This window comes from Diceros bicornis, chromosome 9, assembly GCF_020826845.1.
Source record: "Diceros bicornis minor isolate mBicDic1 chromosome 9, mDicBic1.mat.cur, whole genome shotgun sequence".
Classification (NCBI taxonomy): domain Eukaryota; kingdom Metazoa; phylum Chordata; class Mammalia; order Perissodactyla; family Rhinocerotidae; genus Diceros; species Diceros bicornis.
The window spans coordinates 39,805,975-39,824,915 of NC_080748.1; the positions used below are offsets into that span (position 1 = coordinate 39,805,975).

General features: G+C 33.7%; 1 protein-coding gene across 1 annotated transcript in view; it reads left to right on the forward strand.

Moving 5' to 3' along the window:
• PCDH17 (protocadherin 17) overlaps positions 1 to 18,941 on the forward strand; it is a 97,188-nt gene that overhangs the window by 33,637 nt on the left and 44,610 nt on the right. The window contains exons 2-3 of the mRNA XM_058548274.1: positions 2,333 to 2,391; positions 2,525 to 2,697. Coding sequence (XP_058404257.1) covers positions 2,333 to 2,391; positions 2,525 to 2,697 — 232 coding nt within the window. The remainder of the gene's footprint in view (positions 1 to 2,332; positions 2,392 to 2,524; positions 2,698 to 18,941) is intronic.

Consider the following 18,941-nt stretch of genomic DNA (forward strand, 5'->3'; position numbering starts at 1 on the left):
AAAACTTCTGATTCTCTGCTACTGATTAAGTTATAAACTTTTAAAATTGTAGTTTGTGAAATTTACAATAATAAATCAAGTTCTTTCTATTTTTTTTACATGACTTTTTACCTCTTTCCACCCTCATTCCTCCTCCTTCATAGATGTTTTTGTTTCTCTCTTCCTCCTTTTTTGTCCTCTATTTTTTTCTTGACTTTTTCCCTGCTTTTATTTTTCTTCTCTTTCTTTCCCTTCCAAAATCCCTTCTTTTCTAATTTCCTCTTGTTTTTCTATTTTCATCAAAACAATATTTGGTATCAACACCATTGCTCAGTGTTCATCTAACTCTCTGATACATACACACACACACACACACACACATGCGTGCACATACATATAATTTAAAAACAGCTCTTCACTCAATGGGAAAATGTATTTTATTTCTTATTTAAGTCTTTAATTTTATTAGAATTGCTTAGAACTTAAATAATATGCAAACATTTTTAGATACTGTCCTTATCAGAACAGGTGACGAAAAGTTTTCCTAATCTCTTTGTGTCTAACTGAATAGGGATCCACATCTTATGAGGCTCCACCTGATTAAAGCCATTAAAATCACAAGACTACTTATATTAGTACTTATATTTTCTAACTCAAGTTTCCACTTCTACTTTTCATTTTACTTTCTCCTTAATACCCAGGATTCTGTTTTTCTTGGTGTTCTAAGTGTTTTAAGATGCTCATTCTTAGCTTTTAACTGACAGCAATAGTGGGATGGACATATGTTTTTGACCATTGCAAAAGATGGACTAGTTTTATTAAAATGTGGAATTTCTAAGTAATAATAGTTTTAAAAATTAGCAAAATTCTTTTGCAAACATTTTTGCCCTTGGTATTAGTTACTGCTATTATTTTTACTAGAAGATCAAGTTATCCTTAAAAATTGATAATTTGTCATTATGGAAACCAAAATGAAGGTGCTTCACAGAATGTAGAAACTATTACAACATGCTAATGAAAAATGTCTGTTACCAACTACTAGATTAAGAGGATTAGGAGTAAGAAATGAATCTCCCTTGTTTACCTTTACCTTTGCATTTAATATGATAAAGGTCATTTGAACAACAAAAAAGAAATTATAGATTAAGAAATTTGTGAGGGTGTTTCTGTCCACAAACTTTTAACAGATGGTGAAACTTAGATAATACTTGAAGCTATTACTCTTAACATGCCTTTTTTTTTTTCCAGTAATAGTTTAAAAAGTCAAATAATTTAAATTAATATATGGGAAGAAAAAAGAGTACTGTTAGTTCAAATTAGCCTTATTTATAAAGAAAACACACCTTGCACTACATTAAGCCTTACCTTGGGCCCTCTGCTTCATGAAGTGCATGCTCCTCTGTCACCGATACGTGCATGCTGGGTGATCTTGTAAAACCCATAGCTCCTTCAGAGCACAATGGTGTGATATGAAGTGATGCAGAAAACAGGAGAACCTTTGTCGCTGAGTCAGCTGCAAGAAGCAGTAACGTGTATGAATGTACAGTATAGGGAGATCTATGAAAGATCCAGTCTCTTTCGCCGAAAAGACTTTGTTCCATGATACAAGGAGAATTCAGTTCTTTTTGGCAGACCTCCACGTCAGTTTGGAAAGCAGTAAAAACAACCACAAAAACAAGCCTAGTTTCTCAATGTCTTTACTCTCAGTGTTTAAAGTAACATTTATTTCTCATTTTTATTTTACTTTGTTTTTAATAACCATTTCCTCTGTATTGTTTGAGTACAGTTTCCATAGTAGGGATGCAGATGAGAATGAATTATAGAGATGGGTTCAACCATATGTACCATGCTGTATTTGTTACTGGCAAAATTTGAAGGAAAGGCCCTGTATTTTTTAATTTAGGAGTGGATGACTTTAAATGATATTATTTCAAGGAGGGCATAGAATCCCAGCAGATGATGTAATTATGTTTAAAAATGAGTATTATTAAATAATTCACACTTTTAATATGGGGAAATTAGGTCATTTTTCCACTCCTCCCACAAATATTCAATGTTGGTATCTCAGTAATGAAACAACACAGACAGTGTTCTCCATCCTGGTACTAACAGAGAACGCCAGTTATGACAAGCTCATTGTTTACTTTAACAGGTAATTTGTGGACCGGAATCATTTAATTGTTCTGAGTACATAATTACATGTCAGCAATTTCCAATTTAATTAAAATGCACAAATCTGAAGATTAAGGGAATTTTTGAATGATTAATCATTTTTCCACTAGGAAATCTTGTTGCTCTGCAGGAGATTTGTCCAGTGTACAACTATACGTATTTTTTTCCTTCTCTTTCGCAGACAGACAATTTTCCCGCAGAGCCCAATTACATGGGCAGCAGGCAGCAGTTTGTTCAAAGGTAAGGCCTATTAAATAACTTTCTCAGCTTCCCCATTTGCATTCGTGTCAAAATTGCTTTGCAAGAGACTACACTTCAGATTCAAACTTGTAGAGACAACAGTTTCTCTTCTTTTTCTTTATATGTATTTCAGTAGTTCCACGTTTAAGGATCCAGAAAGAGCCAGCCTGAGAGACAGTGGGCACGGGGACAGTGATCAGGCTGACAGTGACCAAGACACTAACAAAGGCTCCTGCTGTGACATGTCTGTTAGGGAGGCACTCAAGATGAAAACTACTTCAACTAAAAGCCAACCACTTGAACAAGGTGAGTGAAGCCTTCCAATGCTTACAAAGTGTAAATCATTATCAACCTATTAGTTCTAGAGTTGCAGGTTATCGTGGTGAAATGGACCGTTGATAATGTATCAAAATAAATAGCAAATCCCAAGATTGTCCCAGACAAAAAGCAACTATTCACTACTTCCGTAACAACAGAAAAAGGAAGGCCATGGATATTAGTCTGTAATCTTCTTAAAATGAGAACTTGACCAAAGTCACTACATTGTTTTTATCTTTATGGATATTTCCTAACCTTTCCTATGTTGCATTTTACTAACAAGGAAAATATGGCATATATTAGCTAGATATGCATATCTTAATATACTAATTTACAGCATTAAAATTAGTAAATTCAACACTTTTAGGTGAAATAAAAACTTGATTGCAATTTTATAGTTCTTAGCAGTGTTGGTTTATTTTTAGTGTGAATTTTAGCTTCAAAGTAGTTTTTCAATAATCAAATAACAGCTAAGTCAGAGTTTGGCTCCTTTTGATTTATATCTAAGTCTTCATGGATATCCAATAAACATGAACTTGTTTACCCTGATAGAGATGAAAAAGAAATACTTCTTAATAAATACATATATTTTTTTCTAAATGTCTACCTTCAATTTATTCGTTTGACATGGCTTTTTATTAATTTTGATGTTTTTATTGTTCCAAATATAACGGAATATTTGCTAATGATTCACCCAAAGAGAATTGAGCTACTTGTACATTTAAAGACTTAGACACTGTGCATAGGTTTTTTTATGTCCAATTATAATAGAAAGAAGTGCTGTATAAATCAGATTTCAGAATTACAAATGCATGTTATATTACTTAATGTTAGTTTTCAAAATAGTAGTATTTAAGCATATTTAATATTTATTGTTTTAGGTATTTTAATGAGAAACTACATTTAGACTATATAGACATAGTCCTTTATTCTTCTAAATCATTTACTGATTGGTAATTCATAGAAAGTAAATTTTTACCTGTGGTACAGCCTGTCCTGTCACACATACATCACCAGATATAATGCTTATTAATTTCTCTAATCATGTTGAAATTTCAGTACAAACATACATACATACATATATATACCTTCAATACAGAAATAAGTATATATATTCAGTTTAATATATATATATGTATAACACTATTTCTGCACTGAATATAATTATGCTGGATTTATTTTAAGGTTGACTTCCCAAAATGCCTTCTTTTCTAAGTAACAAGTGCCAAATATACCATAGCAACTTTCAGTGTAACAATGCAATATTGTTTTTTAAATTATTTTTAACAAAAGCTATTTGAATACTTATCTAATATTCACAGCTCCTGCAAATTTGAATGTTTACTTGAAGGGACTTGAATGGTCTTGATGGGTTTTGACTACATGATATTATAATATGTGAATCTTTTTGACACATTTTAAATAATAGGTTGTTGGATCTTGATATGTGAATGCATAGCTTAACATAGACTCATCTATGTGTGTGACTGACAGTGATTGACAGATAATTCATTGGCTACTATTTGTAAAGCTGCATAGAGTAAGTAAAGAGTTTGCATTTATTGTTATATCTTCATGAGAAACTTCATTAATCCAAAAAAAAATAAAAATAACTTGCTGCTCACACTAACTTTAATTTCTTTCTATCCACTAACTGAGCAATGTATTTGATGGGAATGAAGAAAGACCTCTATAGAAAGAGGAAGTGGTTTCATTTATGTCAGAAAATGTAATTTTATTATAAAAAGCTGTTTTTTCAATTTTGATATCAAAAAGTAATATCTTAGAAAGGTGGCTATTCTTAAACGAACAAATATTTGGCACATACAGTATTTTAATTAATATTGCATGTAGAATAATTACTAGTCTAAGAGTGAGAATACCAATAGGAAATGTCTCCTGTAAAACATGTAGTTTTTACACATCCTTATTAATAAATATGGGAAAGTGATTGTGAATCTGAAAGCCACACTTAGGCAACCTGTGAATTATATAGGAGAGAGACTGACTTCTACTTTAAAAAATGATTTTGAAGGATTAGCTAAAATAGTATTTTGTTGATTGATTGGTTGATTAATTTGATTCATTAATTCATTTATTTAATAAATATCTATTAAATGCTTTCAATATGTAAAGAAAATTAGATTCTTCAAGAACATCAAAAATAAATTTGACTTGGAGCCTGCCTTCAAGAAACTGTATGTAACTAATAGAAATGGGAGATGTCTCTGTTTCTCTCTCCTCTCTCAATTACCTCTGTCTGTCATCTATTTGTCTCCCTATCTATCCGTATCTACCTCCCAACTATCTCTCTCTCTCCATCATCTACAATCATCTTTTGGCTTTCTTTTATTTCTCTTCCTTCCTTTCTTTCCTCTGTCTATGCATCACTGTTTATATCTATCTATCCACCTATCTAGATTCAGAGAAGGAGACTAGCATTTATTGAGTTCTTACTACTTACAATAAACTGTAGTAGCTTCATTTCAACATTAGCTTAGTTAATCTGCAAACTGTAAAACAGTTATCATTTTTATCTTACATATAAAAAAATTGAGCTTATGGGAAGTGTATTAACCTGAACAGCAGGTTGGAGTTTTATCCTAGGTCTAGTTACGGCCCAAACTTGTGTCTTTTCTACACAACTTTGTCTCCAAATGGGAGAATTTACTCAAAGAGACATTCTGATGCATTGTGGTAACTAGACATCAAATAAACATTGAAGAGCAAGTTAAAACCTGAGTTCATGCCTGCAAACCTCAAGGGAGAACATCAAAATAGCTCATATGCATTGAATGAATTATTCAGTACTTAAAAGTTATTATCCTATGTAGTTTGTATTGCATTTATAGGTAGGTAAGTACTGTTACTCTCACATTTAATAGATGTTAAGAAACTTTCTAAATGTTCTGCAGCTATAAATAGTGAAGTCAGCCTTAGAAATAAAATAACATGCCTTCAGAGCCCGCCCTCTTAACCAATGCTTTATACTATTCATCTAATGAATGGCTTACTCAGAAATAATTTAAAAATGTTTGAAGAAGCAATCAGCCATTGTCTTGGTCAATGTACTCTGTTAATTTATTTGAAAAGCATCATGAGGCAACACCAAATTAAGTCAATGCACAACTGTAAAGAATAATTTTCTTTACAGATGGAAGATGATGACAGCTGTATTCAAATAATTATCTCATGTCAGATTTTAAATATTAACACTTAATTTTTAATACTTTTAAAAATCTCCTAAAAAGCAAAAGTAAATTTCCTCTTAAGAGAAAGAAACTAGAAGATAAAGAAATATGTTTATCAGTCTTTTTCTTTTCCTAAAAATTTGTAATAGTACCTTAACAGATTTCAATTAAAAATCAGTAGCCTATTATATTTCACATTTTTTTGTATTAGTTTAGTTGGCTTCTTTCCCTGTTTCAACTATCTCTATTAAGAAAAATAATGTTCTATCTCTAAATTGAAATATTTCTTTAACTTAGAAATTAAAATCAATTTCAAAAAAATCTTCACATATTCAATGGAACTTTCTATGGCAATAATGGTTTTCCTTTGCAAATGACTTAGGCCTTTTGAAATTTTATTTTGTTAGCTCAAAGGTCACTTTTTTTCTTCTCTTTTGTGCAGTTAGATTTTTTCCATTTGTTCTGTTCCTGATGTTTGTGTATTTTTGCTACCATCAGTTTAATCATCCGAAATATACAGCCCTAGTATATGTTGCCCATTATTTTAGCATAAATATTTGAAAGAGTTCAGTAGTTAGTTGAAGGTGTGCTGTACTGCACTACAGCTGAAGATAGCTTTAAGGTACTATATGTTAATAAACTCTCCAATAGAAAGAGGTTATTTTAGTTTCCCTTAGTGTGATTAAAAAAGAAATCTCAAAGAATGTACTTAGTTTCTTTCTGTTAAATTGCATTTTTGTGCCCTGCCTCTCTATCTGTCAATTAGATTTTCTCCATACTCCTGTCATCAAATTTTGTAGGTAAATAGGTAAATAGATAGATAAAACAATCCAAATATTTTAGAATTTATACGGTACCATAGTAGCACATTACTTAGTTAGAAAGTCAAATATATGTATATATATATATTTATTTATTTATTTATTTATTTATTTTTTTTGTGTGTGAGGAAGATCAGCCCTGAGCTAACATCGGTGCTAATCCTCCTCTTTTTTTTGCTGAGGAAGACCGGCTCTGAGCTAACATCTATTGCCAATCCTCCTCCTTTTTTTCCCCAAAGCCCCAGTAGATAGTTGTATGTCATAGTTGCACATCCTTCTAGTTGCTGTATGTGGGACGCAGCCACGCTGAGGCCAGAGAAGTGGTGCGTCGGTGCGCGCCCGGGATCCGAACCTGGGCCACCAGCAGCGGAGCGCACGCACTTAACTGCTCAAAGTTAACCGCTCAAAGCCCTCAAACATATTTATATGTCTATCTAATAAGCCATTGTTTATCAGAAAATGACAGAGAAAGTTGATCAAAACACAGTTGATCCTATTTTACTGATTTTATATTTTGGAATAAGAAAAACTGATTTACATCAAGAACTAATAAAAATACATATAATGTTATTCTGTAAAGAAGAGTCACAAACAGTTTTATAAAGAATAAAACGCTTTCAAAAATTTTTGAAGGTTACTTACTTTTTATGCCTCAGAATATTATTCATACTTTGACTTCTTTAAGGAAATACTGTACCTTTGAATTTCTATCCACTACAAGCCCTGTAAAGTATTTTGATTATTAGCAATAACTGTTTCTTCCTTAAAAAGATTTAATAAGCTTTCCCTAAAACTCAACAGTCTCTATTGATTCCCAAATAATAAACGTGCTGTTTTCATAAATGCTGACTGGTGATTTCTCTGAGATCCTTATTGATAACTCAGTGACTGTTCTCAGTTTTCCAAGGATAATCAGTCTTCTGCTATCTTTACAACTGACTGAAACCAAGTTCTTGAAATGAAGCGTGAAGTGAGTGGAATAGCACTCTACATGGCAAGTGTTGACACCTGTGCCAGGATTGCAGTGGAAACGTCACCGTCATGGCATCTGACACCCCTGTTGGATGGCCAGCTATCGGTCTCTTCCCCTATAACTGGATTCCAGGACTTTTTTGATCCTCAGGAGTTGCTCCATTCAAATTCTTTCTCATTTTTTGTTTTATTTAGTTGCTTTATAATCTTTTTTTTTTCCTATTCAACTCTGTGGCTCCACTATCCTCTTTCTACTGCTAGAAAATCTGACTTCTTAAATTACATTCTGGGTTCAAAATATTTCACAATGGAATCCCTGATTAACATCTAATAAAAATAAAATCAGGGAGCTGGCCCGGTGGTGCAGCGGTTAAGTTCCTGCTATCTGCTTTGGTGGGCCAGGGTTCACAGGTTCGGATCCAGGGCATGCACCAACGCACCGCTTGTCAGGCCGTGTTGTGGTGGTGTCCCATATAAAGCAGAGGAAGATGGGCACAGATGTTAGCCCAGGGCCAATCTTCCTCAGCAAAAAAGAGGAGGATTGGCATCAGATGTTAGCTCATGGCTGATCTTCCTCACACACACACAAAATGAATAAAATAAAATAAAATCAGTAAAAAGTTGAGAATAATAGAAATACCAAATAAGCCAGCTTCGCTCCAGTGAGTTCAGTTTTAAAACTAAATTACATTCTTAAGAGTTGCCTTCCTAGAGGAACTTCCCAGAGGACATTCTAGCAAACTACAAAAACTAAAGCTAATGGATTTTTGTTGTTGTTCCTTTTTTTCTTTAAGTCAGTGCTTGAATTTTGCTTATGGACCCCATATTCAAAACAGGATTAGGCTAGTTTAAATGACTACAGTATTTGTTATATGATTTACAACTTTGGCGAGGCTCTGAGCCCCATTCTTTCAAATCATCTTCCTTAATTCACTGCTTAATGACTGCAATTTCACTGTTTCTAATTATGTCTGGAAAGGTAATAGTTTAAGGTTTTCACTACCTACTCTTAACTGTGAAGGAGCTATTTAAAAAAAGCAGTAGCTGGAAAATGGGAGGATAGAGATTGAGGCTCTTGTTCACTGGCGTGAGGATGGAACCCCACACATTCAGGAATTGGGAGGAGGTTATTGAGAAAGAGGATTAGGACGCTGAACACAAACTTGACCTACTTTGCAGTTTCCCCTAGAACTGACCCTCCATAGAAAAGTACTAGGATAGTACTTTTATATCCTCAAGCTTCCATTCTGTTTTCTATTCTGCATTATGGTGACTGTAGTTCTCACCCTTCCAATTTAGCAATGCCTTTTCCCAGACCCTCCCATAACAGGCAACAGCAAGTCCACTTCTACATAAGCAAGAACATGAAGGTGATGACTATGTCCATCCTCTCAGCAGCCATCTGGCAAGCTCTGAAAATAATTTTTAAAAGAAATGCTGCTATAAAGTTATTAATAGTAAATTTGTCTTAGGAAGGAAATGGAAAATTATTGCCATATGTGGGGGACGCGAAAGAACTCTTGGATATTTAATGCCAGAAAGAAATCATTTACTCATTTTTTTTTTGAGGAAGATTGGCCCTTAGCTAACATCTGTTGCTAATCTGCCTCCTTTTTTCCTTTTTTCTCCCCAAAGCCCCAGTAGATAGTTGTATGTCATAGTTGTACATCCTTCTAGTTGCTCGATGTGAGACACCACTTCAGCATGGCTTGATGAGTGGTGTGTAGGTCTGCGCTCAGGATCTGAACTAGTGAACCCTGGGCTGCCAAAGCAGAGTGTGTGAACTGAACCTCCACGCCACTGGGCAGGCCCCTGTTTACGAATTTTTAAAAGCACTGCTGCTTTACGATTCACACATGTGGCATTTATAAACCTGTATTATTTGTCAAGAACTCATATTATTTTCAAGCCCTGTTTTTATTAGACTGTGTGTATCAAAGAGCAGCTTAATATCAATTTCTCCACCATCCTGTGCTATCTCTTAGAACTTTCAGAATTCCTCTGGTCTTACATATTACTGGATAAAATATTCCCAAACTGTGAGCAGCTTCAGTTTATTTTTGCTTACCAAACTTTGAAACTGTCCCACAGTTCATCTAACTTTAAAAGTTTCCATGACATCTCTTTTTCTCGTGTGCAAACATTTGCTTCTAGAATCCAGCAGCTGGTATCATGAAAATAGACAGATTTTATCACCCTCACATTTGTTGCTCATTGTAAAGCCTCTCTAACAAGTGTTGCATGATTTACTATAGTCTCAATGTGACTTTGAGATTCTCTTGCTTTTAGTAAGCACAGTAACGACTTTTGCTAAGACATTCCAGTTAGGGAATGTTGGGACAGTATTTCCCAAACTTTCAAAACTCATTTTGCTTTGTACTGTGGGCAGGGGCACCCTCCTCGGCCTTAGAATTATTGTGTCTCTCAAATACTCCCCCAAAACCAGAGGATTTCACTTTTTGTAGTTTCTTATAATGACAATATTTTTTTCATTTTTATAAGTAAAATTCTATACTAATATTACACACACTTTTATGAAAGTAGGAGTATGTCCACAAACTATGAAAATCTAGAACGGTTATGAGCTCATCTGTTAATTAAGAACTACAAGAAAATAATGTTAATAGGCCTAAAACTTCTCCTAACAATTTTCTATTTCATTTTAATAGCATATTCTAATATTGCATGTTTTCTGTTCTTTTGAAAGCCATATTACAAAGCATTAGAGTAAGGAGAATCCTTGTAGTATAACTCCCCTATTTTGTAGGTGAGAAAACAGACAGATTAAGTGACTTCCATAGAGTCTTCAAGTTTGTGGCAGAGGTAGTACTAGCTTTAGGTTTATAATTTTCTGTCTAGAGGTTTTTCCATCCTTCTATGCCATTCCTGTAACTAATAGAGATCTCAAAGTCTGCAAGCAGGTACTTCAGAGTTGTCATCACACTTTATTTCCTTATTAATCTGAAGATGTCAGCAGCCATGCTTGAGAGCTCGATTCTTAATTCTTTCATATATATTGAATAAATTTTTCATATATTCATATATTTTATATATATAATGAATAAAAGCTCCTAAAGGTCAATAAAATGCATCATTCCAGATATTGGACATTGACACTACTGTGTTATTTGTCACCAAGCACAAGGATGTATATATTTCTTCAATCTGGGCACAATACCTACATCTCTCCTAACTGTGGGTCCCTGATATTTTTTAGTGCACTAAGGAATGGTTTTCCAGGAGGGATTTTCATTCATTCATTCAATCACTTGTTTTTTCTTTTAATAAACAACTGTGCCAGGGATACAGAGATGAACTAAAGCACAGGCTAGGTCCTCAAGGAGCTCACACTGTAGTAAGAGAATTTGACGCACAAACTATGAGGTTGGTGCAGTGAGAGATATGTTCCGAGTGTTAATGCTCATAGTTGGGGAATATTTTATCCAGTAATATGTAAAAATCTCTGCCCAGATTTGAGCAACCAAAGAAAATTCCTGGAGAAGGCATCTGAGTTGACCCTTCAGAAAATGTTTAGCTCGCTTGGTAGAGTGAAGTTGGGGGAGGGAAGATGACAGGGCACTCTCAGAAATGCAGACGAAATGAAGCAGTGCGTGGCAAGTTGCTTTTAGATGCATGTAAGTCGTAATGTGTGAGGCTAAGAATGGCGAGTATGAGACTGGGGAGGTGAGTAGAAGCCCAATGATGGGATGACTGATAGGGAACCCTTGGAGGTTCAGGAAGTAACAGTTCAAACTTTCATTTTAAAGAGATAATTTTTATGGCAGTGACTCAGGAGATGGGGATACCATTAGGACGCTGGAGAAGTAATCCAAGGCAAGGCAAAATGAGGCGCAGAGTAGTTAAGAGGTAGCAGAAATAGAACAAAGCGAGAGATTAAAAATTTCTTTTAGTATATGCTACTACTTTTATGATTATAATGAATTGCTTAGTACTCATTTGAAATTGATTTTGATATAACAGTTTCTAAAGGAAAAAAATCATTTGATGCCCAAGTAAATGGGATATCACTTGAATTATTTAATGCCTTTAAGTAAGTTTTTTATGTAATATATACCACATAGATTAAATAAACACATAAATGTTTGAAACTTATAGCGTTTTCTCTAAATAACCAGTGCTTATTTGTATACTGGAATTGGCTTAATAAAGAAACTACCATTCAAAGATGCTAGGGGGGGACAACACTTCAGTTAACCAGATCTTCGAGAGGACTTTCAGAGAGCAATGAGGTAGTATAAAAGTTGGTATGATAATGAATCTTAGGATTATGACTTGGGTAACCTAGTTCAGTTTGCTGAAGTGGTGAAGATAGGGTGAGATCACCATGGGACAACATTTGGGAAGTAAAAAGAAGAGCTTAGATGAGTATCGGAAGAGGCGACTGGAAATTAAAGTTTGGCAATCGGAGGAGAGGTCAGAAGGTATAAATTTGGAAGCCACTGATATAGGATCATACTTAAAGTAAATTGATGAGAAAGATTATTGGGACAAAAGAGAATAGGGTCCAGGACAGAATCCTGCAGAACACAACATTTGGAAGTTGAGAAGAGGAAGAGTCCAATAATTGTTCAACTTGCTAAGAAACATATTCACGTTCTGTGACATTCCAAAATCTGGAGACCCCCTAGATGAGTTATTTGACTGAAGCCTAGAGTTTTTAGATTTCATTTCCAGCCAATATAATTGAGAGCCAAATTAAATCAATTCATTAAGTAAAGCTGGATAATGCTGTTTTTGTTTAAAACAAAGTAATACTGAGGTGGTTCTATTTTATGGTTCACAAACTAGTTCTGTAAACAGTCCTAAATACATGATCTGGCATCACTGGCATAAATGTATAACTTCCAAAGCTCACTATTTTGAAGGAAGAAACATTCACTAGGAATCATATACTTTTAATTTTTAACGTAATTCAGTAACTCTTTGCATAATATCTATTATGTGTATGGCATTATCTTAGGTGCTATGTTGAATATTTGTTCAATAAATATTTGTTCAGTTTCTGGTATGCGCCAAGCACTTCTCCACGTGAGGAGAATTGAGTAGGTAGCGATACAAATATTCCTGCTCACAAGGAGCTTACAGTCGAGTGAAGGTGAAATTCTCAAGTGAACACTCTTGAGACTCATGAAAGCCATTTCTACAGAACTTATAGTGTAAAAATATAATAAAATGTAGAAAATAATGTACTATTGATTATGTATAAATAAAAGGGTCTGAGAGTTTCAAAAGGAGGGATAGAATACTGAGTCATTCAAGGAAGACTTGAAATTTGAGCTAAGACTTAAGGAATGAACAGTCTTTACTTTGAGAGATAGAAGAAACACAGCAAATACATAATCACAGTCATGGGACATGGAAAGTGTATATAATACTTGGAGGAAAATGAATAATTCAGTGTGTCCAGAGGAGAATGGACAAAAGGAAGAACAAAAGATGCCAGAAAACAGGAAAGAGGTGGTCACTAATGAAGAGAGGAAGCAGGAAGCCACAGTGTCTTGGTAGCCAAAGACAGACAAGAAGAAACATGTTGATTCTTTAGAGAAATTCAAGAAAATGAGACTCAAGGAATGCCTATGCTGTCTGATAACTGACAGGTCACTCTTGATTTCCAGGAGAGGAGTTATGATGGAGTAATGAAAAAGGAAAAGAGATTTCAAAAAGATATACCAGGGAAGTATGGTTAGGAATTGGAGACAGCAATTTCCCTGTTATTTCAAAAAGACTACCAGATAATGGAATAAGAGAAAAAAAGAGAGAAAAGTAGCTAAGGAAGATAGTATTATGGATGAAAATGCTTTACTTATTCAAGGTAATTAAGTATCAATATACTGAGGCAAATGATCCAATTAGAAGGAATTATTGAAGGATTAGACTAGATAGAGGATATTCCTTGGAGCATAATGGGGATGCTAACTTTAAAGATAAACTCTTTTTCTGTAAAGGAAAGAAAGGAGAAATAAATTTGAAAAGGTAAATAACAATGTAGAGATAAAGGGAAAATAATTAAAGGGACCTCATAATAGGTGGCTCCAATCTTCTCTATAAACTTCTCTATAAAATTCATCAATATCCTTATTTCTCTTAAGGACTTACGTAAATGACGCTCAGATTTGTGAAGAGCCAGAGAGCTTAGGAAATTACTGAGTTATTCTACAATAAGGTGCACATCTGTCAAAAACAGATATGACCATCATTTCATATTTATAATTATTAAAAACAAGAAATAGGAACCTATAATATAGCAAACCAAATATATTAACATATTCAAGTTAACTCCTATACTTTTCAGTTTCATAACTCGCATGAATTTTTGAAAGCTGGTATTTTGATATGAAGTCCTACAATCCAGATATTGTCTAGAATTAAGCATTTTTCAGATTTTAGAAAGGTGATGTAATGCATATACCATATATTATGTAACATCCCCACTGGGATCTGTGCCAGTACTCACAATCAAACACATTAACAATTTTGTAGTGAAAAGTCAGACTAGTCACACTAAATGGAATAAATGAATAATATAAATAGCCCATGGCAATTCAAGTCAGTTTTTACCACCATGTAACAAAATAACTTCCAGATTTGAAATTTTTTTAGATTTCAAAATTATGGACAAGGACTTATATTTAATTTGCATGCTGGGCTTTTGCTTTCTTAAATTCTTGACAACTAATTATACTGATGATGATTCCAATAGTAACATAATGAAAAGAAATATTATCTACCATCTAGAGAAATTATTTAATTCAGTTTCTTACTAAATCGTAATAGAAATGTGCAATTGGAATCTTGCTTCAGAACAAATATAGAAAAAATAGTCTATCATCCCTGTAATACTTTTAATGTGATAAATATTTACTTTGGGAAGCTAAAAAGTAATCCTGGAACATTTAAATGTTTAATCACATCATAAGCTCATTTTGGGTAGTACTTTTAGGATTTTCAGACAGATAACAAATACACCCTTACCTCAATACAGGGTATATTTTTGAAACAAAATACATATTTCATGGAGATTGATTTGTCTGCCTTGGATTTTATTCTCTTTGAGGTTTTGAAAATTCATATTGAGGGATGAAATTGTTTGGTTTTGTTTCTGTCCTGAGTCATTTCCTTCCTAATTTTAATTATTGTGTTTATTACATAATATCCTTTATATAGACATCTGACCTTCTACCCCTACAAGCTAACATTTTTAAAGACTTTTAAGAGAAGGATGACAAGAAAACTTTAGAAAATTTTAATACATGCAGAATGACTTCGTGAAGTACACAAGCTCTACTCTACACTGTTGGAAAACAATAGACAATAGATTGCATCTTAAGTAAATAGGATATCTGATAGTTTTTTTTTTTTTTTAGTTCATAGAATTATATTTTGATTCTTGCTCAGGAGCAGATCTCATTGCCATTAATTAAGACATGTATAAATTAATTCAATAAATATTATTTCAGTACTCATGTATATGACACTCTGCCTTGAAGGTATTTAGTCTTTGAGGATGTCGGTCCTCTCTACATCTAGCTGTAATTCCAGTAGTTAAATACTGTGATATATGTATAAATAAAATTAATTCTGCTAGAGAAATGAATAGGGAACTACTTCACAAATTAGATGTGCATTTAATAGGGTCTTGAAAGTAGAGTAGGACTGCAAGATACAGGGTGAATTGAATATTTGAAGCTGGGATAATAGCACGATCAAAGATTTAGAGATGTGGCAAGTCATAGTATAATCCATGAATAGCAAATAAATAGAGATATTTTTATTGGAATATGGGGTGTAGAGTTATAATGGAGAGAAATTGGACCAAATGAATGGGTTAAGGTCAGATTATGAAAGACCCTGAATGCTCTACTAAGGAGTTTGAATCTGATTCTATAGGCCATTAAAAACTTTATTTTGAGTAGAGTTACTGATCAGATTTTTGTTTCAGAATGATCAATCAATAGTAGGCCAGAGTAGAGTTGGAAATGCAAGGAGCTCAATGGCCAAACTGATCATTCATCAAGTTTCAAAAGGTCAGGGGCTTGTTTAATATTTTCTAATTTTTGTATATCATAATGTCATGTAATTTAATTGCTGTGCCCAAGAGTTTTTATTGAAATCATTCTGAGCAATAAATATAACTCAAAAGAAAGGTTACTCAAATCAAATTACCATCTATTTATATTTGTCCATATTGATCAAAGTTGATTTTCCCTTTCATTTTTATTTTACAGCAGAGCTGACAACACTACCTTAAATATAAATCCTAACAAAACCATTAAAAGATTATAAATATATGACCAACTATGTGAACTTATTCAATCAGATAACAAAAGATCAGCTAGTAGTAACAGGGAATTAAAAAGAAAAAGAAAACATTTATTGAACATCTACTATATGTGAAGCACTGCACCAAGCACTTTTAAACAAATTTGTCTCATGGCAAGCTGATGAGATGGCTTTAACCTTTAAGAGATGAAAAATCTGATCCTCAGAGAACTAGAGTAACTTGCCCATGGTTGATGCCCTTAGCAGTGGAGCATTTGTCTGTCTCATGCCATATCTGTGCTCTTTCCACTCTAGTTCCTTTTGCTTATTTACAGTCTTCAATAATAATGTGCAAAGGAGAGTTCCCAGGGCATTTATACTAGTATTTCTAAGCTGAAAATAGGGTATCTTTCTTTTGAAAGTAGAGTTAAATCTGATTCTTTATGCCTAAGTGTGTAGAGTTATGAAAGTTCTTAAATACCACATACAGTCATCTGAGGAATTGCCCTGATTGTACTATTCTTGTTATTATTATTTTGATTATGCAGCAGCATCTAGTACTGAGACTATTGTTTTTTGGTTCTTGTGTAGACTAGTTGCCTTTACCTAGAATAACCTTTATTTCATTGGTACAGATTCTGTAGTTGACTCTCGTCAATCTTATTAAAAATGGACAAAAAGCACAAAACTTTCCATGTGAAAACATTGATACCATTTCAAAAATAATTTAATTTCCATATACTCCTAAAAGTCACCTTCCTAAATGAAGGTTAACTTAGTAATATGTAATCACTGGTAAAAATAGCATACAAGGCAATTTTAGATATATGTTTCACCTCCCCATTCATTGTCTCTTAAGTTTGACAAAATTGTACTTCTGCTATTTTTGAGCAATAAATAAAATAAGTTTTGTTTTTTAAATGCTTCATATATTAAGCTTTAGCATTAGTGTTATTTTTAGAACTATGACAGACTACTCAGAGATATCTATCATGTACACAAATTTTATTCTGCTTTATTTTTAATGTATATATAAATTTATATAATTTGAAAGACATTGTAGCCCGGGTATATTCTTAAGATATTTCACAGTTCTCCAGGCATTTGATCAAAGTTTTTGTACAATTAAAATAGAGCAAAAAAAAATTGAATAAATTCCATTTACCTCGTTTTTTTCCTCCATTCCTAACCTGCCAGCACTTTCTCTCCACTTTCTCAAGTCCTCCCCAGCCAGCTCCCTTCTAATCTCAGTAAAAGGTAGCACCATCTACCTAGTCACTCCAGTCAGAATAAAGGAACTCCTCTTATTTCCTTTCTCTTCCTTGTCCCAGCATGTAGCATTAGGTTCTATTGTTACCACCAGCCAATTCTACTTGATATTTGTTCGTTCACTTACCTCCTGTATTTTTACCCACTGGAGGCTACCTCTCTTTCTCACCACAACACCCTTTTTGGTCACCTGCTTCCCTTGATGTCCTGTTTGAGATATAAATTCAATGATTTCACTCCAATTAAAACTCATTAGTGGCCTTCACAGAGTACTTGAAAAACAAATCTGGACTTTTAACTTTGGCCTTTAAATCCTCCTCTTGTGTCACTCTCCACATCAGCTGTAGAAGTCTTTCCTTCAGTTTCTTCTTTTCTTTCTCAAGAAAGAGGCTTCTTCTAGAGAGACCTTTTTTGCACCAGCTTGTCTCCCTCAGTAGTCTGCATGCTCCATGTGTGAAGAAGATACTTCCTTTATTCTCCAATGTATCCCCAATGTTTAGTTAAAAGAAAAGAGGGGGTTATTGGGGACCAGAACCACAGATTAAGAAGAAGATTTTAGAGAACTTGAAGTTATTGGGTAAAATTAAAGGATCTTGATCTGGTAAATGACATGATATTGAATTAATCTTTAGGGAAGCTGGCTCTGTTGCAGTTGGAAACAAATCCAACAAGCACTGAATGACTTTAAAGAACTGAATTACGCACATTTACTTAAATTATCTCATTTAATATACACGATTTTCAGTAATTGTGTAAGATAGACATTGCCATTTCCATTCTGAGTAGAAGAAATGACGAATCTGAGGTCATCGATTTTTTATGTGGCTGAGCCAAAATTTTAGCCTAGGGTATCTGATTCTAATTTCATGGGTCTTTTTAACATTTTACAGTGGCAATAACATCCTCATGGGAAATAACAAAGTTCTAACCAGTCTAGATGATAGTGAAAATAAGAGGCAGTCATTGGGATGACAATATTTGGAGAATAAAGACCTGAACATCTTGGTAGGGAGTAAGAGAGAGTCATCAAATTTTTCAATATTTAAAACTTCCATCAGGTCTTAACAACACTGTTGGGCTGTTGAATAGCATTAGCTGGCTAAAGCAATGCACAGAGAAAGCATATGGTGCAATAGGAATGGGTGAAAAGAGAAATGGGACAATGCAAAAAGTGAGTACAATCTATTTGAAATATCTGACTGCAGACACTCAGAATACACTGTAATATTGAGGGAAAGATGGGTAAATTGGGTTAGCTTTTGAGTGTCTATTACTAATATTGGACTATAAAGTGTATACAGAAATTAGAGCAGGTGGATAAACTGACACGTTCAGGAAGATAGTAAATCAAATTGCTACTATGAAACACAGGCGACAAATCAGTAAAATGAAAGCTTATCTTGTGAGTAAATGCAATATAGAACCTTAGGTGAGGCAGGTAAAGATTCCACAGGGCTCAGAAGTGGTCCTTCATATTACTGGATCCAGAAGCCACATTTACAATGAAATAATTAAGTTTGAATACCCAGAAAGTAGTGTTCATTTATTTGTGAAATACCGATACAGTTGATACATGTACTGATTTTAAAAACCATCAATTTAGATAAGTCCATCTAAAGTGATAGAGGAGTGGTGAAAATGAAAAATTTTTCAAAAAGGATAATAGGCAACACTAAGAAAAGGAATAGCAGGAAAGTGC